Genomic DNA, 24558 nt, shown 5'->3' with positions numbered 1-24558 from the left:
CACGGTTTTGGACAGAATTCTAACTCTCCATGATCTACTAAATTAAGGGAAATAGCAGTATATGTGCATTTCCCATAATTAATGTACGTTAGGAATTTGTCTAACTTTCTATAAGTAATAACATATTAAAAAAATACTTTTGGCCGGAGTTGTCCTTTAATCGTGGCTTACCATGATCAAATTAAAGCTTTATGTTTTATGAGGCTTTTAAAAGAAAAGACAAATCAGATGGGTTGTTGTGGGCTACTATTTTAAAGTTGCTTTGCACTCAGATTAATAAATCTGCCCCTTTTGTGTTAGCTAATTGCATTATACTCCAGGTTGTCTGCAGTTGCTGAATTCTGTTGTGTTTATGTAATGTCTGCTGTGAGTAAAGGCCTTATTACACCAAACGATTACAGATCATTCCGGCCGATAATTGGTTTGGTGTAAAAGCGCATGTTTAAAGACCATGATCAGCCAACATGTACAATGTCAGCTGATCATTGTCTTCCAATATATTTTAAAAAAACCCGATCATGACCGCAACATGGCAGCTGATTTTAATTGTCAGCCTGGACGATCTAAGGATCATCCGGGTGGCCCCTCCTGCAGCTCCCTGCTCGCTGTCTGTGTGTAGTGGCACAGACAGCAAGTGGGGACCGAGGGGGAAGTGAATGCTGACCTGACTTATTGGCACTTGCTTCCCCCTGGCAAATCGTGATGTGTAATGCATGTAATAATATTAGAGCAATGAAGCTCACTGGGGTTCAAGCCCTCAAGTCTAACTAAACAAGTAATTAAAATGCTTTAAAAATTCTAAAATTAGCTAAAACTGCTAATGAGTAAAATAATGGAATAAGCGATTGAGAAGTTGTATGTGCATGTGAATAACACAATGTCATGCATTTGTGCCAACAGGAAATGTTATGGTTTTAAGAATATGTTGACCCTTATGAAACCTAGAAAACCAAACCTAAAAAATAAGAATAAATGTTTGTTTTTTTTATCATGTACCCCACTATAGTGGCATTAAAAACTATGACCGACCTGCAAAATAAAAAGGCCTCAAACAGGTTTGACAACAAAAAAATACAATAATGGCTCCCAGAAATCTGTTATGGGAAAAAAATGTTCAGATAAACATTTCTGGGTTATCAGTAAAGGCATTAAAAACCCTCCTCAACAAACTACAGTAGTAAGGATTAAATATCAACTAACTAATGTATTTATGCTGATCACCAGTGCTAGACAGTATCACTCAGATGATCAGATCCTCCACCTATCACAAGAGTTTCTCAAGACATATTAGCTATACTTGCCAGCACCCATGACTTGTTCTGATTCAGAGTATTATGCGTATTACAGTCCATTGTCTTTGTAGCTGCCATGAACTGACTTGTACATTGTTGTGATCTCTTGTAGGTTTTGTAGCAGAACAGTTTTTAAATAGCACAGCCACACAGCTAACTTACCATGGGCTTAGTGAGCTGACCTCAACCCTACAGGAAGGAGAGCTATGTGTATTCTTCAGGAACAATCACTTTAGCACCATGACCAAATATAAGGTGGGTTTCTTTGCACATGAAATTCTGTTTTATGGCAGACTTTAAAGTGTGCCTGTCATTTGTAAAAACGTTTGATATGTCAAAATTTTTGAACAGTCTGCATCTGAGTGTTCAGACCCGTACTGATCAGGAGAAGAAGCAGGAGAGGACATGCTGCTGCGTGGTCCACTCCCACTCAGTGTTAGAAAAAAAAAAGTCATGCTCATAATGGAGCTCTATGGAGCCTGACTTTATATTTTATTTTTTTTTCCTTCTTCCTACACAGAGAGGGGGGAGGACACACTGTCCTCTCCCCGCTCTGTGTAAGGAAAAAAAAAACAAGAACAAAGTTAGGCTTCAGACCCTTCCCCTCTTGTTCTCCCAGTCACACTCAGGAACACTCAGACCTGGACCAATCAAAACTTTTGACATTTTACATTCACATTTTAGTTGTCATGCTGTAAAACAAAGCTGTACTTATTTGATACCTAGACCCAGTCTTCTGAAGGCAACTTTTTAGGCTTGTGCTGGTTAAAAAAAAAGCCTAAACACATGAAGTCCCGGACAGTACAGAGTCACAGCTCAATGTGTCCATCAGTCACATCACTGCCTTCTCTGTGAGCACAGATGACCTAGGAAACTCAGGACTTCCTGTGTTTTAGACTTTTTTTTCCCCCTCAAAGAGTCTAAACACAGTGTGAGGGATTAGTTCAAGTGGCAATAGAAAGTCTTTCTCCATATGCAGTTTAGCCAAACAGCAGTCCTTTTATTTCCAGCATAGAAGGTACAGCAGAACTAAAACAACAATGGCTTCAGCAAAACTGAATATAAAGTCCAAGTGGATGTCACAAAACTCACAGGTCCTTTTCAGTTGCGGGTTTACCTGCTAGGATGTGGAAAGGTGGGATGGCACAGCTTCCAGACACCCACCAGCTTCCCAGCTGACACACTCTGCTGCAACAGATTCCACAGTGAACCAGACCAATGGGAGAGGAGGTCACGTCCTCTCCTATGATATACACACTCCCGTGCTACTATGAAGAAAAAAAAAGTCTACACGACAGATACACAAACTCACCACTGTTAATCACAATTTCTGCACTTAGAGATAATGATACTATGTTGGTGGGAATCTAGCCCTAAGACACAGGTCCGAGCAGGGATACACAGAGGGACAAAGTGCACTCTGTCCACTCCTAATATTGTGATACTGTCCCTGCCTTTTGGGGTGACCCACCTCCTTTATAAGGTGGCCCCAACCACGATGACGTTCCCTTCTCTACTCGTACTGGACAAATGGCACACAAACACAGAACGTGAATCAAAATAAAAAACAACACCACAGATATAAAAAAAACTGATGCGTTTCACCTGTACAGTATCAACAGGATCATCAGGGATACCAAGGTGCTTAACATACAATAACAAAGAGTGTAGTGAATTGATTAAATTAGGCAACACCACCTACACTGCCTCTGGTGGATTGCTAGATCCATGGTCATGGGGAGTACCTCAATAACACACAAGTGTCCCTAATAAATGCAGGATGATGCCACTGTAGGTCTATGGGACCATTGCAATATTATACATGTGGCTACCAAACAAGACAGAATATCAGACAGCCCATTGAGGTTGTCCGAAGGTAGGCTTATACTGTGATAGCGCTGGAACAAACCACTTTTTCAAGCAATACTATATACATAGCCCAACCTATCATAAACTAGATGCCTCTTAGTATGACTGGCTGATTAAAGATACTTGAACAGCAAAGGAACCAGTGATACTTATTAGATATGTCCTGCCAAAGGCAAAAGAAAACACTCTGCTGCAAGTCTAAGGGTACTATTACACGGAACGATAATCGGCCGAATTGGCCCGATTTGGCCGATTATCGTTCTGTGTAATTAAGACAACGATCAGCTGATGATCGTTGTCATCGGCTGATCGTTGATATAGGTTCTGACCTGTAATTGTCGGGCGCCGATTGCACACCACTACGTGTAATAGTGGTGCGCGGCCGGCGACTGAGGATATACTTTACCTGTTCAGGTTGCAGGGCTCCTCTTCCTCTGTGCTTCTCCCCGAGTTCCGCGTGCTCCAGCTTCAGAGTGGCCTGTCAGCTGACAGGCCGCTCAGCCAATCACTGGCCGGGACCACTGCGGCCAGTGTTTGGCTGAGTGGCCTGTCAGCTGAGACAGGCCACTCTGAAGCTGGAGCGCGCGGACCTGGAGAGAAGCACAGAGGAAGAGGAGCCCTGCAACCTGGACAGGTAATGTATAATGTTTAAACAAGGGCTGCAAGGACATTGGTAACAATGTCCCTGCAGCCCTTGTTAAACGATTATTGGGCTGTGCAATAGGCCCAGTAAACGAGTGCCGATCTAGCAGATCGGCGCTCGTTTACATTTATTATTGAGCCCCTATCGGCCCGTCTAATAGTACCCTAACAAACTCCAGAGTTGGAACCACACCCCCAGCTCTGCTGAGCTACTTGGATTTTATCAGGCCACGGAAAACCCAGCCTGGAGTACGTGGGAGCAGTCCATCCCACCCAGCTCTAAGACTGCTCCAGTGAAAAGCCGGCCCGGATCAGCCATACTATTTAACCAAAGGTGTCAGCTTTTGTCAGTAACCCTAGGTTACTACCAGCTCACTTCACAGAGACCAGGCACCTTGTGACATATATCTGTCATCTACTATGACACTTTGTACCTTCTCTCAACAGAAAGTGCCATGTTTTCCTTGATAACTAAAAAATAATGAATGTAAAGGACAATTTTTTACTCACCGTAAATTTTCTTTCCTGTAGTCCGAAGCAGCAGCACGAATGGGGAAGATCCTATCTTCCTGCAATGGTAGGACAGATGGTACTAATAAAAGAATACTGATTAGGAGCCCTATAAGAAGGTCATACTAACCCCTCCTCCTTGTGTATTTCTAACGCTATTATCAAAAAAACCAATACCTAATCCAAATTAATCAGAAAAAAAGGCAATGAAACCGTAAAGGTATGCTGCATAAATATATTTATTTAAATCAGGGCGGGAAGTCCGTGCTGCTGCTTCGGACTACAGGAAAGAAAATTTACGGTGAGTAAAAAATTGTCCTTTCCCTTACGTCCTCAGCAGCAGCACGAATGGGGATATAGCAAGCTATTAACAGACTAGGGAGGGCCTTGAGCAGAAGATAAAACAGCTGAGCCAAACACTGGTTGACTACAGTCACGAATATCAAGTCTATAATGTTTGACAAAGGTGTTCGAGGACGACCATGAAGCAGTCCTGCATATTTGTTCTAGTGGCACAGATTTCTTCTCAGCCCATGTAGATGACATTGCCCTTGTTGAGTGAGCCCTTATTCCGTCAGGCACCTGCATTCCAGCCTCCTGATAACAAATAGAGATGGCTTCTCTTATCCATCTGGATAAGGAGGCTTTGGACGATTTGCATCCCTTGTTTTTCCCTGAAAATGATAAAAACAAGTGATTAGACTTCCTGAAAGACCTGGTCCTCTCAATATACACATTCAAGGCTCTTCCAATATCTAATGAATGCATCTCCCTATTGTCGTGTGTATGTGTGAACACAGGGAGTTCTATTTGTTGATTGATGTTCCCGAATGAAGGGACCTTAGGTATAAAGGATGGAAGTGTCCTGAGAACAATCTTGTCCTGCAGGAAAATCAGGTAAGGCTCATAAGCTCCCAATGCTTGAATATCGCTAACACGTTTAGCTGACGTAATGGCAATCAAAAAGCATACCTTTAAAGAGATGAATTTTATGTCCGCAGATGATAAAGGTTCAAAGGGAGGTTTCTTCAGTTGATCAAGCACAATCTCCAAATCCCATTTGGGGATCGGATCTATCCTGTTAGGGCGAATTCTTTGGATAGCTCTCACAAATCTTTGTATTAGTGGATTCTGATATAATCTTAATTCAAAGATTGCCGATAAGGCAGAAATATGTACCTTCATAGTGGATGGCTTGAGGCCCTTCTGAAAGCCATCCTGCAAGAATTGCAAAATAATCTGTATGGAAGGTTCCTCATAGCTTAACTTATTCCTTCCACACCATCCTTCGAAGGCTTTTTTGACTCTGAGATATGTCTTGTTGGTAGACGGGGCCCTGGATTGTAACAGGGTCTCTACCACTGAATCTGAAAGTCCTTTACCTCTTAGTATGGACCTATCAAATTCCAGGCCGTCAGCTGTAACTGCTTTAGGTCCTGATAGAAGTTGCGGCCTTGGGTCAATAGATGTGGGATCTGAGGAAGGACCCAGAATGTCCCTCTGGACATTGTCATCAACAGAGAGAACCAAGCTCTCCTGGGCCAATAAGGTGCTATCAAGATTACTGATGCTTGGTCCTGCCTCAACTTCTGTATGACTTTCGGTATCATGGGTATGGGAGGAAAAACGTATCCTAGACTGAAATCCCATTGAAAAGACAGAGCGTCCACCTTCCAAGGATAGTCTGTTGGAAAAAGGGAGCAAAATTGGTGTACTTTCGCGTTCTGTCTGGTGGCCATCAGGTCCACTACTGGATACCCCCAAGCTCGAGTGATCTGCAGAAAGATTGAATGGTCCAGAACCCATTCTCCTGGAAGAGGTAGGTCCCGGCTTAGCCTGTCTGCTAGGACATTCCGAGACCCCTTTATATGGACTGCTGATAGTCGGGAGAGATTCCTCTCTGCCCAATGAAAGATCTTTTCCGCCTCTAGTAGGAGTGGAATGGATCTGGTACCTCCCTGTCGATTTATGTATGCGACTGAGGTAGTGTTGTCGGTCTGTACCTTGACAGCCTTGTTCTGAATTTGCAGGGTAAAGTAGAGAAGGGCTAGTCTGATTGCCCTTAATTCCCTCAGATTCGAGGACATGAGTCTCTCGTCTGGAGACCATACTCCCTTGGCCCTCTGACCGGTCATGTGTGCCCCCCATCCTGAGCTTGACGCATCGGTAGTTATCACTATCCAATGTGGTGGGGCAAATGTTCTGCCGATCGTTGGTGATATCCACCAAGCCAGGGACTCCTTCGTCTCTCTGGTAATAATCTTCAGACTGTCTAAGGATTCCAGGTTCCTGTCCCAACATGTGAGAACCTCCTGCTGTAGGTGCCTCATATGCCACTTTGCCCATTCTATAGCTTCCGCTGCTGCTGTCATTAATCCCAGCACTCTCATCATTTGACGGAGTGAAACGGGGGCGGGTTGTCTGAGGTGTAAAACCCCTTCCCTCAGAATCCGAATTCTGTCTGGTGGCAGAGATATTATCATAGACTTTGTGTCCAGTATAAATCCCAGAAACTGCTTCACCTGCGACGGAATTAGATGGGATTTTTCCCGATTCACTATCCACCCTAGTCTCTGAATATGGGTCATTGTGTGATCGATGTTCTCTTGAAGTGTCTGTGCCGATGCACCTATCAACAACCAGTCGTCTAGGTAAGGTATAAGAGTTATACCTTCCTCTCTGAGATTGGCAACAGTGGCTGAGACTATTTTGGTGAAAACATAGGGAGCAGAGGTGATCCCAAAGGGCAGGGCAACGAATTGGAGGTGTGACCAGAGACCTTTGACAAGCACCTTTACACGCAGAAATCTCCTGTGTGTTGGGTAAATAGGGACATGTAGGTATGCATCCTTCAGATCGATGGTAGCTAAAAAATCTCCTTTGGAGATCATGGGAAAGGCAGAACGGACAGTCTCCATTCTGAACTTCCTCTTGGTGAGAAACCGGTTCAGGAAGCGCAAATCTATAATCATCCTCCAGCCCCCTGAGCTTTTGGGGACAAGAAACACCTGAGAATATATGCCTTGACCTTTCTCTGCGTGGGGAACTTCTTCTAGAACTCCTTTCATAATGAAATCTGAAACCATGTTTTCTAAGTGACTTTGTTTTTCTGCACGCATGACAGGTGTGGCTAGAAATCTGTTTGTGGGTTTTGTGTGCCACTCTAAACGATACCCCTCTCTGATTATAGATAGTACCCATGTGTCTTTCACATACCTCTCCCAGACCGGAAGGAATTTCGCCAATCTTCCTCCTACTGGGGCTCTTCTGGCGTCAGAAGGCATTCTTTCTATTTGTTCCTGTAGAGCCTCTACCTCGTCCTCTCTGCCTCTGGTAGAGATTTCTTTGTGATGACCGTCCTCGTCCAGAGTATGAATTCTCTTTCTTTCCCGAATTGGACTTTCTAGAGAAGGAGGAACGAAAGGAATTATTTGTTCCTTTAGAGTATGATAAAGGCAGGGATTTTCCTTTTTTATTCGATAGACCTTCCATCAATGTGTCCAATTCTGAACCAAAAACCCTATTGGGCTTAAATTCCATAGAGCATAACATATTCTTAGAATATACATCCGCACCCCATGGTTTAATCCATAGGGCCCTTCTACCGGCAGTGGAGAGTGACATTGCTCTAGCTGCCAATCTTACTTGCTGGATGGATGCATCACATAAATAGTCTGATGCCAAAGCAATGGACTTAAATGTCTTCAAAAGTTCATCCCTGGATGTTCCACCATCTATATCTTCTTCCATCCTACGGAGCCACGATCTTAAGTTTCTAGCTATAACATAGGAAGAAACAGATGATTTAGCCTGGGCTGATGCAGACAAATAACCTCTTCTGAAGGCACTCTCAATTTTCCTGTCCATTGGATCAGAAAAGCTAGCCCCATCCTCGCTTGGCACTACTGTTCTCTTGAATAGCCTTGACACCGCAATGTCCACTTTAGGGGGATCACCCCAAATCTTATTTTGTTCATTCTCTATGGGATACATGACCTTGAACCTTTTATTCAAAAAAGGGCCTTTTTCTGGGGATTTCCACTCATGTGACATTAGTCTCTTAATGATGTCATTTACCTTAAAGGACCTGACCTTCTTTATTCCCCCATCCTTCTTCTCAATTTCATCCGTGACACAAAATTCTGGATCTAGTAGCTTGAATAATTTCTGCATTTTTTCCAAGGGAAAGAAGTTGATATCGTCATCCGAATCCGTATCAGATGGAGAAGAGTGGACCTCGTCCAATACTTGAAATTCATCTAAACAGACGGAGTCAGGACTTATATCCCTGGACGACCTTCTAGAGGATAATTTCTCCCTTACTTCCTCCCGAACAAATGATTCCTTAAATTGTCCTAAAGCTAGAAAAGGAAAAAAATAAGGAACCCTAATAAAAGATGAACTATTACATTAATTCATATTATGTCTCCTGTAACATTATTTACCGTCTTGCACGAATTGCTTCATCCATGTCATCATTTGACTATTTGAGAGTTGCTCCCCCTCTGGATGTTCCTGTGCATTGCAGGCCGCACATACAGTCATTTCATACCCATCCGGCAGTGGTGTATTACAAGACTGACAGGTAAGGTGCTTTCTTTTACAAGTAGATTTCCGTGCTACGGAGGGTCTGTCACCAGAACCTTGTGACATCTGTGAGGAAAATGAATCAACACCAGCTAATCCATCCGCAACAGTGTGATCCCCTGCATAATGCATCATCATATCCCAGCATGGATAAACTTACTTTAGCAGACTCTTGAGAGGTGCATACGCCAAGGAATCCATTCCTAACCGGGTATAACCGGAAATAAATACCCGCGCGTGCGTTCCGGCGTACCACCGCGCCAACCGGAAGTGACGTTCTCCTGTATCTGGCGTGAATTGCATCGCCATAACGTACTGTGGGCAAAAACGTCACTTCCGGTCCTGCGCTGTACTCTACCAGCCACCTCACCCGGAAGTGGTCTCGTCACCTGATTCCCCGGGCTCTCGCGTCACTGTGCACCTCAGATGGGACTTCCGGACCTGCGCAGTATCTCTGCACGGACGCCAGACACGCTAACACCCAAGCCAACAAAGGTAAAACCGGAGTGTATAACAGTGTAAATCCGCATCTCTCTAATAATCGCTAGGCGGATTGAATAGCCTTGACATACACATTCAAGGCTTCTTCTTACATCTATATCAATACTTACAGTGTAACCATTAACCCTATCTGGGGCATGCGCCCAAACCAATGTATCCTCAGGATATCACATATTATAGAATAAATTCATAAAACATTCCCTCTCCCTGCTCGACCGCACAGGGAGAAGAAGAAGAAAGAAAGAAAATAAAAGATACATTACCGCATCCTCTATCCCCCTCTCTCCTCACACCACCTGTCCCACAGGAGGACAGAAAAAAACACAAGGAGGAGGGGTTAGTATGACCTTCTTATAGGGCTCCTAATCAGTATTCTTTTATTAGTACCATCTGTCCTACCATTGCAGGAAGATAGGATCTTCCCCATTCGTGCTGCTGCTGAGGACGTAAGGGAAATTGCAAACTATCACATCTACTGTTGATTTTAGATTTTAAAAGTGGTAATGACAGTGACACTTTAAATAAAACTATTTCTGAATTTAAAAGAAAAAAAAATTAGAACATTAGATTTGTATATAAAATTGATTCTCATACTTTGAGTACTGGCATCGTTTTTGGATCAGTAGAAAGCACATGAGATAACCACAGAGGTAAAGTTGTAACAACAACATGTTATTGCCCATAAGAGAAACTTAAAGAACTGAAAAACAAAAACTGAAGATCAAAGAGTGTGCAGATTTCAGCGCTTTATTTTTTATTAATTCTGTCCCATCAAATCCGCAGCATGAAACCCGATTAATCATATTAAGTATGTGTGAATGTACCTTATAGCAGTGGTGGTGGTTTATTACATTTAGACTCCATAGAAGAAAAAACATTCACGGCAGTAAAAGACAACATTCTAGTTTGGATTCATATAATTTCCATGGCATCTTTTGGTAGTGCATCATGATAAATTAGTTTAGGATTTATTTGAACATTTTCTAAGCTTTTTCCCCATATTAGTTATTTTGCAAGGATACAATCTTAATCTTATTTACATTTTCATTTCTTTTTATAGGAAGCACTAGAGTTTTATCTATAAACGGAAATATGCTAAATGTTTCTGAATTCTAGAGCGAGCAGATTATTGATGTTAGCAAATACATTTATAACCAGACTCAAGATTGCAAGATCAACATCTGCTGGCAAAATGGTGGTAGTAAACCCAATATAATCAAAGTTATAATAATTGAAAATACATTTACGGTAATTCCAACACTTGTTACAGCAGTGTATATGACCGGCACAGCAGTCACTGGGGGTAATAGTTACTGGGCAGACTTGTATATCTGCTACAGTTGATTCTAAGATAAGCCTATCAGCTCTTGATTTCCACCATGATTCTTCTGGAAAGGAAAGGCCCTATTACTTGAAGTGATTATCGGCCATCACGGCTGATAATCACTTGTGTAATAAAGGGCATGTCGGCTGATCTTTGTCTTTCAACATCTTTCAGCATGTTGAAAGACTAACGACAACAATGGCAACGATCTGCTGCCGTCGCTCTGTGCAATGGGAGCGGCGGCAGTAGACCGCCACTATCTCCTATAGGCTCCCCACATGCTGTTGGTGCGTGTAATAGCACCAGCAGCGAGCAGGGAACGATCGCCCCGTGTAATAAGGGCTTTATAGTCATGTTAGATTTTTCTGTGCTGTTAATATTAATGCAAAGATTATCAAACCCTTCCTAAAGAACCATTTATTGGTATATTAGTTGTAAATTATACAATCCAGTGTTACCTGGTGCATCCTTGGTCAAGTGGTTGCACACCCATGTGACCATGTGTGTGTTTCCTGCATGACAGCCTTATGCCTGACCATATTATAAATTATGAACAGAGAATTTGTGCTGCAGTATACAGAAGATATATTACATAGCCTATTGCAATACATAGCAAACCAATGGCTACTTATCTACACTGGAAGCCACCACCCCCCTTCTTCCCAAATTAACCTTTCTGGATAGCATATCTAATAAGTAACTTTTTTATTGTATAGATGTCCGCACTTTAACTAGGTTAAACCAGATTCTCTTATGAATTACACTATAAGGCTATCTTCACACACAGTATTTTTGGTCAGTATTTTTCAGCCCTTGTATTAAGTGGACAGCCATTGACTTGAGTAGCTGCAATGGAATACTACATGCGGTTGCAGCAAAAGAAGTGCCTAGCGGCCCTCTAAACTTTCCTGGCAAGATCAGCAGTTGCCGAGAGCTGGGGGTGCAACCCGCCTGAATTTAGAAGGGGGTTGTATGTGATAAAACAATGCTTTGAAGCTAAGCCTGGTCTGGCTGCTCACTAGCATGGTTTTCAGTATAATACAATTATCTGGTGGAGTGATCTTTGGGACTAGAAAGGTTCACTTCTGCATTATTCTCTCTCTTCTCCTTGGTGAGAAATTAATAGCTCTATAATTAGCCGATCATATAAAAAGCCCGAGCTGAGAGAATTTCAGGATCCCTGTTGATTGTCATTAAAATAATATTAATTTTTCATTGGATAAAGAGAGGTGAAATTTTCACGGCTTCTGAGCCAGAATTAATTGGAGAGCGGAGTTGCCTAATTTAATCTAGATATTGTGGTGTGTTATTATATCAGTGTGCTCATTGTCATGGGCAGAGAATTGCCATCGTTCATGGACTGTGGACTTCCGCAGTTTGGTTTTAATACTGCAAGATAGGTTTTGTGCTTCAAACGACCTACTTAAATGAACATATTTCTGCTGAGTAGACCCTACAAATAGTGAATTATATGCTGTTTTTCTAAGCTATAATTGAGCTTCTGAATTATTGCTGTAGAGCGAAATGCTGAAAAGGCTCTGCCAAAATACCTCCTAGGATCTTTCTATCAAATTATCACATAAACAGCAAAATGCACAGCATGGAAGATAAATGTTCCAAAAGGCAACAAGAGGGGATAGAAGTGTATTTATTAGTGGCCTGTTTTAATGGCTCTACAATTCTATTGCTTTGTCTGAAGTATAACCCTCAGCCATCTCAGAAGGGAGGGGGGAGAAGGAAAGAAAAGCTCACACAATGAAATGAAATTGTTAGTCTCACCATGGGCAGCAACATATCAAAAGTTATGTTTATTTGGAATACCCCTTTAAACCTAACTTCAGTGAATCGGACAGCACAAGGGCTCAGTGCACATAGCACAGTACATGATATACATATATACACTGAGCTGAGATTCTCCTGCTTCCTGTATCCAGACCATTAGGCACACCAGCAGATTGTATATAAGTACATCTAATATCCTAATAGTTTTTTGTTTTATTCACCCCCCCCCCCTCCCCCCCGGTTATTGTGAATTCATAAAACTTTTTCATTTAGGGACTGCTGTACTTGCTTGTTACGGACCAGGGATTTCTCACAGAAGAAAACATTGTATGGGAAAGTTTACATAATGTGGATGGAGATGGAAACTTTTGTGACTCTGAATTCCACCTTAGACCGCCATCTGATCCAGAAACTGTGTACCAGGGACAGCAAGACCAGATTGATCAGGTATGGTGCTCATTGGTTGTGCAGACAATAAATTGTACTTCTTGTCATTAGATTTGTTTGAGCTTGAGTTTCAGAAGGATTTTTTTTATTGACCCATAAAATGTTAGTCTTTGACCCATATTTGTTGAACAGTTCAAGTATAAACTATACCAAAAAATAGTTGCAGTAGTTTATGCTAGAATTGGCAACATTTCTATTCAGTCTTCACGGAGTGTGAAAAGTAATGAGAAAAATGGCCGTGGACGTTCGGCCGATAGTTATCTTCCATGTCTTCCCCATACACATGAATAACACATGTAAAATGTGTTTGGGGACCTTTTAGATGCTTCATGTGCTTGTTAAATTGCAGCTTTACTGCTAAATAATTGTCGTGAAAGTGTTAACTTGATGTAGCGTAGCTCTGATGCCCTCTGTGGGAGTTCAGTCTCTGGCAAGGCCTCCGGTTTAATCAAAGAGTTTTAACAGATTCACAACAGGGCTCTTTATTATCTTTTTATTCCGGGAATCATGTCGAAAATTCTATTTGATTTTTGCCATTAGCACAAGAATCCTACTGATGTGAGCAGTGATTGAGTACTGTTGTCATATCACCGCCTTGTGTTACCGCAAAGCTTATGAGACTTCAATACATTATTTATCAGCTCTGCGACAACTGCTGATGACTTTGGCACCCTATAATTATTTGTTTTCATGTTTGCAGCCTGGCGCTGAAACTCCAGAGTTTAGTAAAGTATAGCAGTTAGCATCACTAATGTGCTGAATTGATGACCGCATCAATGTGTATTTCCATTCCGTAGAAGTGCTGGTATTTAGTTGTGTTTTACTTTCTTCTGTGAAATAGCCGGTAATGACCATCGACACATTCTGTTGGACAAACAGTACATCTAGGGTAGGAAATAGCCTTTTTATAAATGATACAGATTTTTCTGGTTAGAAGCAATGCTCTGCCCCCATCACTGCAGTGCACTGGATGAACATTCATAAAGAGCAATGGGCCAACAGGCAGGACTAGTGCAGTCAGGATGGACCTGCTAAGCTAAATAGACTAGCATTCTCTGCGTGCCGGAGGCTGCCCCCTTCCACCACTCCTACTTGTAATACCTTCCACATTCCCTCCCCCTAGTGACCACTGGCCAATCAGAAATAAGAACCACACAAACACCACCCAGCCATCATAGGTAACATGATAGAGGTAGCCAGCACAGGCAGTCTGCTCTTCTGCATTGCATAAGTGTTGTAGTACAGATGAGCGGGAATATGGCCGACTACTAGCTGACTACCACTTAGGTCCAGCGATGTCCCTGCATGTATATACAACCTAAGCTGGATGGGGGGAGTAGTGGTCGCTGTTCTCTCCTTATATAGAGCACAGATGGTCCATTTCTTCTCCCCATTACAGAAGTAATTATGTCCACCACTGTATCCATTAAAACATACTTTTAATAATGGTCCGAATAAAACAGCAGACTATCATACTAGGCAAATACCACAATTAATCCCATAATTTTTCAACCACACAATTCCTAATCATGGCAACCTAGCCTACATGAAAATTATATGAGGTGCCTTGCACGCGTCAGGAAAATCTATCTGGATTGCTTATCAGGACATCTGGATAGATTTCCTGACCCATAGGGTTTTATTGGGCATGGATACTCTTCAGGATTTTTCTTGAAGGGTGTTCGTTCTAGAAGATAGGTCAGGAGAGCATACAGTCAAATGCAGTGCTGTGTTGCCATGCAGCAGGTAAGAATGTGTTTTTATAATTTATTTTCCCCCTGTTTTTACGGTCAGGATATACTATTTCCTAAAGCCTCCTGAAAGGCTTCTTGATCAGTATCTTCTGACCAAAAAAAAAAAAAAAAAACGGCCATGGAGCTGCTCTGCTATAGACTATATAGGTAAGGTCCCCTTATATGTGTCTGCTGCTACACCCCGAGTCATTAAACAACATTAGTAAGTTGGGTTCTTAAAGGGAATCTGTCATTCCTGGGCCCTACCTAAGTGTGCTGTAGTTGGCAATCCCTTGTGAGCATGTTGCCTTTTGGTAATTTGTCCGTGCAGTGGATTATGCATAATTTTAGGTCTCCCACTAATGTAGAGTCAAACAGGAGTTGATTGTGCCACACTGTGGCACACCTCACCACTCCTTCCTCCTCCCTCTTCATGAATAATCAGTGCCTCTCGGCCTCCTGCTTGCTAAGCTGTCAGCCAGTGTCTCTGATTGCAGATCAGTCTTCTATAAGCAGGTTTTGTCTAAAAAAAAAACACGCAGATATAGTTGAATCTCTGACCCCAAGTGTGTTGGAGCTATGGTCTAGGGGTAACTCACCTGTCTAAAGACCTGTCAGCAGTTCATTCTATGTTTCAAATCCCCTGTATAGGTCTTTTATTTTTATTTTTTTTCTTATTATTGTATCATTTTTTAGGCTATGTTCCCTTACAATATTTTTTCTCAGTATTTTTGGCAGTATTTCGCAAACAAAACCAGGAGTGGACTAAAAACACAGAAAGGCTCTGTTCCCACACTGTTGAAATTGAGTGGATGGCCGCCATTTAATGGCAAATAATCGCTGTTGTTTGGAAATAATGGCCATTATTTGCCATTAAATGGCGACCATCCACTCGATTTCAACAGTGTGGGAACATAGCCTTTCTGTGTTTTCAATCCACTTCTGGTTTTTGGTGCAAAATACTGACCAATAATGAGAGAAAAAAGACCTATATTTCATTTCCATCAGGGGATTTGAACCAAAAAATCATACATATTTAAACCATAAAATGAACTGCTGGCAGGTCTCTAGACAGGTGAAATACCCCTAGATCACAGCTATAACACATTTTGGGCTCTGAGATTTAACTATATCTGAGTGTTTCTCTCAGACATTGGGGGCGCACATAGCGTAACACTGCATACTGGAAACTAAAATTTAGCTATGGCTCAAAAGTCGCTCACCTGAGGTGGTCATGCTCCGCGTGCGACACCGCCAATCACTTGGTCAAATACTGCCTCTTGCAGCCAGTCCACGGGGCTGGAGCATTCCGGTAAGAAATCAGAGCAGGGTCGCAGGTTAGAAGCACAGCTGTGCTGAAGATCCAGGACTTTCAGGCGCTGAACGGCAAGCAGTTTTCACTAGTAAACTAATAGGGAGTTGTAGTAGCGAATAAACAGTTAACTTTATTGCATAGATAACACGTTTTGAGGCGCGATCTGACGAAGTGACAATGCCTCCAAACAAAGTTATCTATCCAATAAAGTTAACTGTTTACACACTACTACGACACCCATCAGTTACAGCGCCTGAAAGTCCCTGATCTTCGGCACGGCTGTGCCTCCATCCTGTTTCTTTCAGACATAAACTGCCTACAGAGGACTGATCTGCGACTAAAGACACTGGCTGACAGCTGAGCGAGCAGGAGGCCGGGCAGCATTGATTATCCATGAAGAGGAGAAAGGAGTGGAGAGGTGTGACACAATGAACTCCTCTTTGACACTTCATTACAGTAGGAGACGTGAGATTGTGCATAATCCATTGCACGGACAAATTACCAAAAGGTACCATGCTCACAAGGGGACAGCCAGCTACAGTACATGGTCAGCACTTTAGGTAGCGCCCGAGAGTTGACAGATTCCTTTTAAATTTTGTGTTCCTTTTTGTTTTTCATCCAGTTGTGTTTTGAAGTCACCAGCATTTTACTGTGAATTATGTTTTGTGCTGCGTGTTTTGGCTGATTTTCACTAGTAAAGCATCTTTTAAACTGGTTTCATCTATAAAAAAACTGGCTGTCCAAAAATTACACAGTAATAGTGCTTGCTAAGGGCCCCCACCCACTAAAGGCTCCTCACACAGTACGTGTGACAACTTGGTGCTCAATTTTGTTTAAAATTAATTTTAATAATCTCACTATAAATTGAAATTGGATAGTAAAAAAGGGGAAGTGTGGGTCACTTATAGGAAATATATTTTTTTCTTGATCCACACAAAACTATTTTAAGGCTTTGATCTACCTGACATCTTGTCAAAATACTGATCTGCAAACCGCACTTGTGTATCATTCAAAATGGCAGACCTCTCTGTCTAGTCAGCTTGTTGTTGTAGAGTCTACCTGCTGTGTATGCACTGATTCTCAGGATGCCAGAAACCGTGTCTTTTATTATTTTGTGGCATATTCAGGTCAGTAGGTGCAATCAAGCAATATATGTTCCATCCTAATGAAGAGAGAGTGCAGGTATTTGTAAGAAGCTGCTGCTGGTACCTTATAGATCAGCACTTTTTACAAAGTAAATGAAGCACTGGAGCTTAAGAGCATATCTCAGACTGAACCCCCTAGGTAACTTTTACTTCATATCAGAATTTTGCTGAAGCAGGAGATGCTTCATATATATTGTGTCTGAGAGAACAGAAAAAAAGTATCTGAGCAATAACTTTCTGGCCTGGTATTTTTTATGTGTGGGTACACAGTGTCTGTTGAGCTGTGATTGGGAATTTGTGCAGGAATGATGGCTTATGGGACAGTGAGATAGGTGGCGTGATGGCAAGTAATAAATATTTAGGTAGACATTACAGGTAGTGGCCATGGTTAGAACCTACATTATCACCAGTAAAGCTCTCTGGTTATGGTAGTGTTGCCTGTACATTTCTACTTCACCAGAGGGTGATATATAATAATAATAATAATAATAATATTTATTTGTATAGCGCCAACAGATTCCGCAGCGCTTATTTAAATATATAAATACATTACAGGTTATATATTAAATTATACAATGAATAAATTACAATAACAAATTAGAGACCTGCTCTCAAGAGCTTACAGGCTAGGATGACTGGGAGTAACACGAGAGGCAACAAGTGCTTTATTTGTCAATGTTCCAGTCATTGTACATGGAGTCTTTAAGTGCCTATAGGAGGCTGGGCAAGTCAATCACAGTCCATTTTCTAAGCTCAGATAACAAGGACAGTGTACCTAGCACCAAAGAAGTTATAGAGAGGGGATAGCAAAGGGAGACGAGATTACGAAATGTTATAAGCACGCCTGAAGAGATGGGTCTTCAGGGCGCGCTTGAAACTGGGGATGTTGGAAATAAGTCTGAGGTATTTGGGTAAAGAGTTCCAGAGAACTGGTGCAGCACGAGAGAAGTCTTGGAGGCGGGAATGAGAAGTTCTGATTAAAGAAGAGGTTAGTGTAAGATCATTAGCAGAACGCAGAGGAGCACGGGAAGGATGATAGGTGGAGATGAGGGAGGAGACGTGTGGAGGGGCAGAGTTGTGGAGAGCTTTATGGGTGAGGGTGAGGAGTTTGAACTGTGTTCTATATTTAATAGGTAACCAGTGCAGTGACTGGCACAGAAGGGAGACGTCGGTATAGCGGCTGGAGAGGAAGATGAGCCTGGCTGCTGCGTTCAGGATAGACTGGAGAGGGGAGAGCTTAGAGAAAGGAAGACCGATTAGTAGGGAGTTACAGTAGTCAAGACGGGAATGGATCAGGGTGACAGTCAGAGTCTGAGCGGTATCAGTGGTGAGAAATGGACGGATTCTGGAGATGTTTTTGAGATGAAGATGACAGGAGCGTGTAAGAGCTTGGATATAGGGAGTGAAGGATAGGTCAGTGTCTAGCATGACCCCCAGACATCGAGCCTGATGCACAGGAGTGATGCTAGTACCACAGACTGAGAGGGAGATGTCGGGTTTAGGTTTGTTAGAAGGAGGAAATACAAGAAGTTCAGTTTTAGAGAGATTAAGTTTGAGGAACAGCGAGGTCATAGTGTTAGAGAGAGCAGATAGGCAGTCACTTGTATTTTGCAGGAAGGCAGGGGAGATGTCGCGGGAGGAAGTATATAACTGGGTGTCATCAGCATAGAGATGGTATTGCAGGCCAAACCTGCTGATAGTCTGTCCGATGGGGGCTGTATAGAGGGAGAAGAGGAGGGGACCCAGGACTGACCCCTGGGGAACCCCAACAGTAAGAGGTAAGGGAGAAGAAGCAGAGCCAGAGAAGGTCACACTGAAGGAGCGGTCAGAGAGGTAGGAAGAGAACCAGGAGAGAACAGAGTCCTTAAGACCAAGAGAGCTGAGCATGGAGAGAAGAAGCTGGTGGTCCACAGTGTCAAACGCTGCTGAGAGATCCAGGAGAATCAGCAAGGAGTAGTTTCCTTGTGACTTGGCCTTCAGCAGATCGTTTGACACCTTGGTGAGAGCAGCTTCGGTGGAGTGAAGGGGTCGGAAGCCAGACTGTAGAGGGTCAAGAAGAGAGTTATCGGAGAGATAGCGGGTTAGGCGAGAGTAGACGAGACGTTCCAGGAGCTTAGAGATGAAGGGGAGATTGGAGACAGGTCGATAGTTGGCTGCACAGGATGGGTCTAGAGAAGGTTTTTTTCAGTAGCGGGGTGATTACAGAGTGCTTGAATGAGGAGGGAAAGATACCAGAGGAGAGGGAGAGGTTGAATATTTTAGTGAGGTGAGTAGTGACAGCAGGAGAGAGGGACTGGAGGAGGTGTGAGGGAATAGGGTCACTAGGGCAGGTAGTAGGACGAGAGGAGGAGAAGAGCTTGGAGCCTTCTTCCTCTGTCACTGGATCAAAAGCAGAGAGTGAAGAGAAGGTGGGAGAGGGGATGGGATCTATGGGGCTTTGGGGCTGGGAGGTGATGTCAGAACGGATGGTGTCAATTTTGGATTTGAAGTAGGAGGCCAAATCTTCAGCACAGAGGTCAGTGATAGGTGACTGTGCTTTGGGCTTGAGAAGAGAATTAATGGTGTCGAAAAGGCGTTTTGGATTTTTTGACAGTGAAGAGATGAGGGAGGTGAAATAAGATTGTTTGGCGAGGTGAAGGGTGGAGTAATAAGATTTGAGGGTGAATTTGTAATGAATGAAATCCGCAGAGGTTCTCGATTTCCTCCACAGACGTTCAGCAGTCCTAGAGCACCGCCGAAGAAAGCGAGTTTCTGGGGTGTGCCAGGGCTGCTGGCATCTGTGGCGGGGTGTGCGGAGAGTAGGGGGGGCTACAGAGTCTAGGGTCGTTTTCAGAGTGTTGTGGTAGTGTTGTGTGGCCATGTTTGGGCAGGTGAGGGATGAGATTGGGGAGAGTGAGGATTGTAGGGAGTCTATGAGTTGTTGATTCAATGATATAAGTTGCCAATGACACTTAATTTTTTAAGGCCTCTTCTCTTTCTGTATCTTTCCTAGGACTATCTGATGGCTTTATCACTACAGCAAGAGCAGCAGAACCAAGACATTGACTGGGAACAGATACCAGAAGGCATTAGTGATCTAGAATTGGCTAAAAAACTTCAGGAAGAAGAGGACCGGAGAGCCTCACAGTATTACCAGGAACAAGAGCAGGCAGCAGCCTCTGCCCCTCAGCCGGTAATATAGCAAACAATCAAATCCACAATTTACTATTAAGTCATTTTAGGCTATACATAAATAAATTCTATGATCGTGAAGGTGCACAAGTGGTAGAGGATTGCAATATAAGGATAAGGCAAGAATTACACGTCGGCTCAGTCTTTTCTTTACACTTACTCCTCGATTTTGTAGGATGCTTGGATGAAGTGAATTGCTGATTTCTTTATAGATCTACTCAGCAGTGGCAAAAGGAGATACAGAATTTATACATACAGGACTACAATCTAAAATGTTTCTAAACACTCTGTCACCAAAAATATATGCATCCAGGCAGTGGATTGGATTTTTGCCAAGCTGGAGTGTGACCGACTGTAGGTGTGATCTTCAGCAATGAATCTCGATTCAGTCTCAGTGCTCATCCGGCATTTGTTGTTGCGTGGCATACAGCGATTACACAAAGTGGGGAGCGATTTGTTGGGACATGCGATCACCTCTCGTTGTTCTTCAAGGCACTTTGACGGCTCACGGTTATGCGGGCATTTTAGGGGCCTATTATATGGGACGATTATGGAATTTAAACGATAATCGTTCTGTGTAATTGTAGGCAACGATCAAAAAATAGTTTTGCTGGGATCAGAAGGAGTAAACGATCATAACTAACGACTATCGTTCTGTGTAATATGGTGAACTATTTTAGGTTAACGATAAACAATCTCGTTTGCAATCATTTATCGTTAATCATTAAAAATCTCTCCATGTAATAGGACCCTAACGCCGGTTGTACTGTCTATGCTTTCAAAAGACCCAGGTGCCATTTATCAGCAAGACAATGCTCATCCACATACTGCACAACTCTTCCAACAATGTCTTCAAGGATATGACGTACTCCCTCTCGCCAATAGAGCACGCCTGGGATGTGCTTGGAAGGCAACTACAGCTGTCCCGGAATAGGTTTTGTGATAGTAGCTTGTTTCCTTCTGGGTGCATATAGTGTGACCGAGTGTATAAATAACATTTATCTTCATCTACTGTAGGCAATATATTTTATTGTTTTTCTCATTGCATTTTCTGCTTTAGTTACAGCCAGGACAGCCACCTCAGGCAGTTGCCAGTCCCGCCAGTGGTCGATTACCAGGAAGCAGTGAGAAGAAGAGGAAAGAGCCCAAAGAAAAGGAAAAGGACAAGAATTCTTGCATAATTTTATAACGGAAATAAATGTCTTATTCTGAATCCATAAAGAGGCGTGTTGGTGTAAAGAGGAAGAGACAACGGTTTTAAGCCATCTGTGCCTGAAAACCCCCAAGCCGTGTTTCAGTTTGAAAAGGGGGAATTTGTTACAGACCTGTTAAGACTCTCTCGTCATTTGGAGTTGTGTGATAATATTGCGTACCCTTGTCCAACATTTTGGAACAAGAAGTGCACCACTACAGCTTTTAAAATAAACCGTAGCTTCTTTCATGATAATTAGCCATAAAATATTGCAGAACATTGTGACCACAGGAAGCAAACAAGTGGTTACCTTTTGTCAGGTAAGTCTTAGACTTGGAGGAATATACTATTATAACGGGCACAGGAGTAAGGGAAAGCTAGATGAAGTATAATGTCCCAGCATGCTTCGCTCTTATCAGTTCAGCCCTTATTCTTTTACCACCTGTGCTGTGTCGCCTTGCAGTATCTGGTTGGTCCAAGCCCTGTTTTTACACCTTGCTACATAGACTCTTTTCAGTTTAAGTAAGGGAATACATACCCCTACACTGTGTCATAACCTGGGCATTGTGCCTAAAAATATCAGGTTTGAAGATTTTGTGACAAATTACACTTTTTTAATATTTAGGACCAGTGTGATTTTTTTTTTTTTCATGTATATATTGTTCTGTTTGTGGTAACACGGTTGTACAAATGGATTGGTTTGTGTTTGTCTGGTCTAAGAACTTAAGGGAAATACCTTTTAAACCAATAAAAGTGAGACTGTTACATACTGCAGTATGCAGACATAGTCTGTGGGCTAACTTTAAGTAAGGTAGGTACATAATGAGGTTCTTAGTCTTGTCCAGTTGGACCTGCAATCGTTGTATGAGTGACCAGAGAGCGGTATTTCTCTCTGAGCATTCTGGGTAATGTCCTTCTCAGTGTTTTATGGATTGACAATCAGTCTGTGATTCATTCACACTCATTTGTGTCTTTTTATAATAACCTATAAACTACATTTTTTTTCTACGATTGCTACTTGCAAGATTTTCATACAACACTGAAGCTTGTGTCTTGATGTAAATATTATTATTTGACATTCTTTCTTCCTAATATACTCTACACTTACCCAAAAGTTTTGGATTCACATGTTGTGGCAGCAGGTTGTTGGCCACGCTGAAGCTGCAACGTCTGAACCTGGCCTAAAAAAGATCTCATACCGCCATCTAATATTTATAAGTGTAGCCTAAGGAGCACTTTACACCTTTTCTCTTATTAATGTATATGCTATAATTGACAAAATACACTGTACATGTGTGTATTGCATTGTCCTACTACATAAGCAACTTGGCTTAAACTACAAATAGTGAGAAATGTAATTGAGGCAACTTTCACCTGATGTGTGTTCTACATATGAAAATGGGAGGGGAGGGGGGGGAGGGGAGACTTTCAATCCATAGCAGATGTCTCGTGTAATCTACCATGTACCTAATCTCCTTTTATACAAAGCTAGACCTGTACATTGCAAAAAATGTTACTTATTGCATACTAAATGTTGGGTATGCTGGAAAGGCTATGTGCACCTTGCAATCATCTTTTCTTTGTTCCAGTGCATTCAGAATAAAAAATAAATAGTTTGTAGGGAATTCCTACTGCTTTGTGTATGTAGATTATATGCAGACTTGGGTTCAAAAGGTTAATGCAGCTTCTGTGCCAGGTTTATAGTACAGTGATATTGACAGATTAAAAATTTCTGGTTGGTCCTGCCCCCTTGACGCCCATTGGTTGGCTGATGTAAAGGGGGTGGGGTCTAGACCTTTCGGCCAGCCTGTTGTGCTGGGCCAATGTGCAGTTGTGGGCGGGGCTAATGCTGTGAGGCCACGCCCACTTAATACAATCTGCAGTTGATAAAAGGACACTTTTTACTTGAACAAGCACCAGGACGTATGATATGAAAAACGCTAAATTTTTTACACAGGTGTAGAGATGTCAGAATGCAAAAAGGAGGTGACAGTGTCACTTTAAGCACTGCCCACTGTGGTCAGTTTGCTGCTTCACAGGCAAGGGTGCCAGACCATGCAAGTCTTGAAAAGTAAAAAAGCAATGCAGCAATGATGTAACAGCATAATGCAACATGAGCTTCTCAGGTAGATTTTTTCCCCCCCTCTTTTGCAAAGGTGCACATACCCTTTTAAAATTCCAAAAATCATTCACAGTCTGGAATAAGGTGGTGTCTTACCCAGTACATCAGGACCTTTTGAAGGTTCAAGGATTCAGATGTTTAGAGTTTTCCTGAACCCTATCCAGCACCTACAAACATAACATTGACCCAAAACACCTCTTTATACTTTTCATAGTTGGCAACAGAAAGTGCTATAATTTTAGAAAATGCCTGGCAATATGGCCATTTTGTTTTCTCTGCTGGTTGGAAAGAATTATGGATAGTTTGTTTTTAGTGGCCATTTACGTGAAAATATCAGTTCTAAAATGTATGCAGAAAATGTGACCCACGCAGGATCATCGGACCAGGAGAAACCCAGGTGGACTTCTCCTGGTCCCAGTGATCCTCCGTGGGTGACCTTTTCTGCATGCATCCACCTACCGCTGGTGGTGACAACCTGAGGAAGAGCTGTGGCTCCTGAGTGACACTCCTTTGTCTACAGAGACTTGTGCCTATCCTTTGCACAACTCCACAAGGTGAGTTTGTCTATCTAGCACCCTAATCAGACACACCACCCACCTCGCCTTATTGCACCAGTAGGCGCCCCTCTATGTTCTTTACTCCCTTTAGGTCTAAAATGTGTGAGGACATGGGTCTTTATGTAATAATCTGCTGGGTCACCTTGATACTTAAGCCTGAAAAGGAAAATTTGTGATGGATGTAAAACAGGAGGATTCACAAAATACAGGAGCACTGTTGGTACTCCTGTTGGTAGAAGATTATCCAAGGAGAGAACAAGTGAGCATCTTTCCTTCCTTGTCCCTTTGGTTATATGCAGTGGAGCCTGGTGCTCTTTGTTCTATGTTTGCAAAATCTGTGATAGAAATTTGTCAGTATATCTCTCAGTA

At 42.5% G+C, this 24558-nt stretch overlaps 2 protein-coding genes across 4 annotated transcripts in view; one reads left to right on the top strand and one right to left on the bottom strand.

Annotated features, from left to right (window-relative positions):
- The window catches only part of MINDY2 (MINDY lysine 48 deubiquitinase 2), a 65472-nt gene extending 42560 nt beyond the window's left edge, over window positions 1-22912 (top strand). Inside the window, exons 6-10 of one of the 2 annotated variants that reach the window (XR_011364471.1) lie at window positions 1405-1547; window positions 12781-12954; window positions 20140-20319; window positions 21066-21252; window positions 21379-21466. Coding sequence is in view for 1 of the 2 variants with exons in the window: in XM_069982253.1 (XP_069838354.1) it covers window positions 1405-1547; window positions 12781-12954; window positions 20140-20319; window positions 21379-21507 (626 nt within the window). In the remaining variant the exon portion in view is untranslated. Of the gene's footprint in view, window positions 1-1404; window positions 1548-12780; window positions 12955-20139; window positions 20320-21065; window positions 21253-21378 lie in introns of both variants that reach the window. The other variant, XM_069982253.1, reaches the window with a different exon arrangement.
- Window positions 4929-9232, bottom strand: LOC138779137 (uncharacterized). 2 transcript variants are annotated; one of them, XR_011361087.1, is made up of 3 exons: window positions 8759-9232; window positions 7530-8674; window positions 4929-4987 (listed from the first exon to the last, which is right to left on the bottom strand). XR_011361087.1 is itself a non-coding variant. In XM_069956563.1 (2 exons), exons 1-2 carry the CDS (start codon window positions 9036-9038, stop codon window positions 7587-7589), a joined length of 1368 nt encoding a protein of 455 aa, XP_069812664.1. In that variant the 5' UTR covers window positions 9039-9232; the 3' UTR covers window positions 7393-7586. The 2 variants fall into 2 exon arrangements, 1 of the variants encoding a protein (XP_069812664.1); XM_069956563.1 differs by lacking the exon at window positions 4929-4987 and having other exon boundaries at window positions 7393-8674.
- Window positions 22913-24558: the final 1646 nt, after the last annotated feature.

Source organism: Dendropsophus ebraccatus, chromosome 1, assembly GCF_027789765.1.
Source record: "Dendropsophus ebraccatus isolate aDenEbr1 chromosome 1, aDenEbr1.pat, whole genome shotgun sequence".
Classification (NCBI taxonomy): domain Eukaryota; kingdom Metazoa; phylum Chordata; class Amphibia; order Anura; family Hylidae; genus Dendropsophus; species Dendropsophus ebraccatus.
The sequence above is the reverse complement of the archived record's forward strand: the minus strand, read 5'-3'. Positions and strand labels throughout refer to the sequence as shown.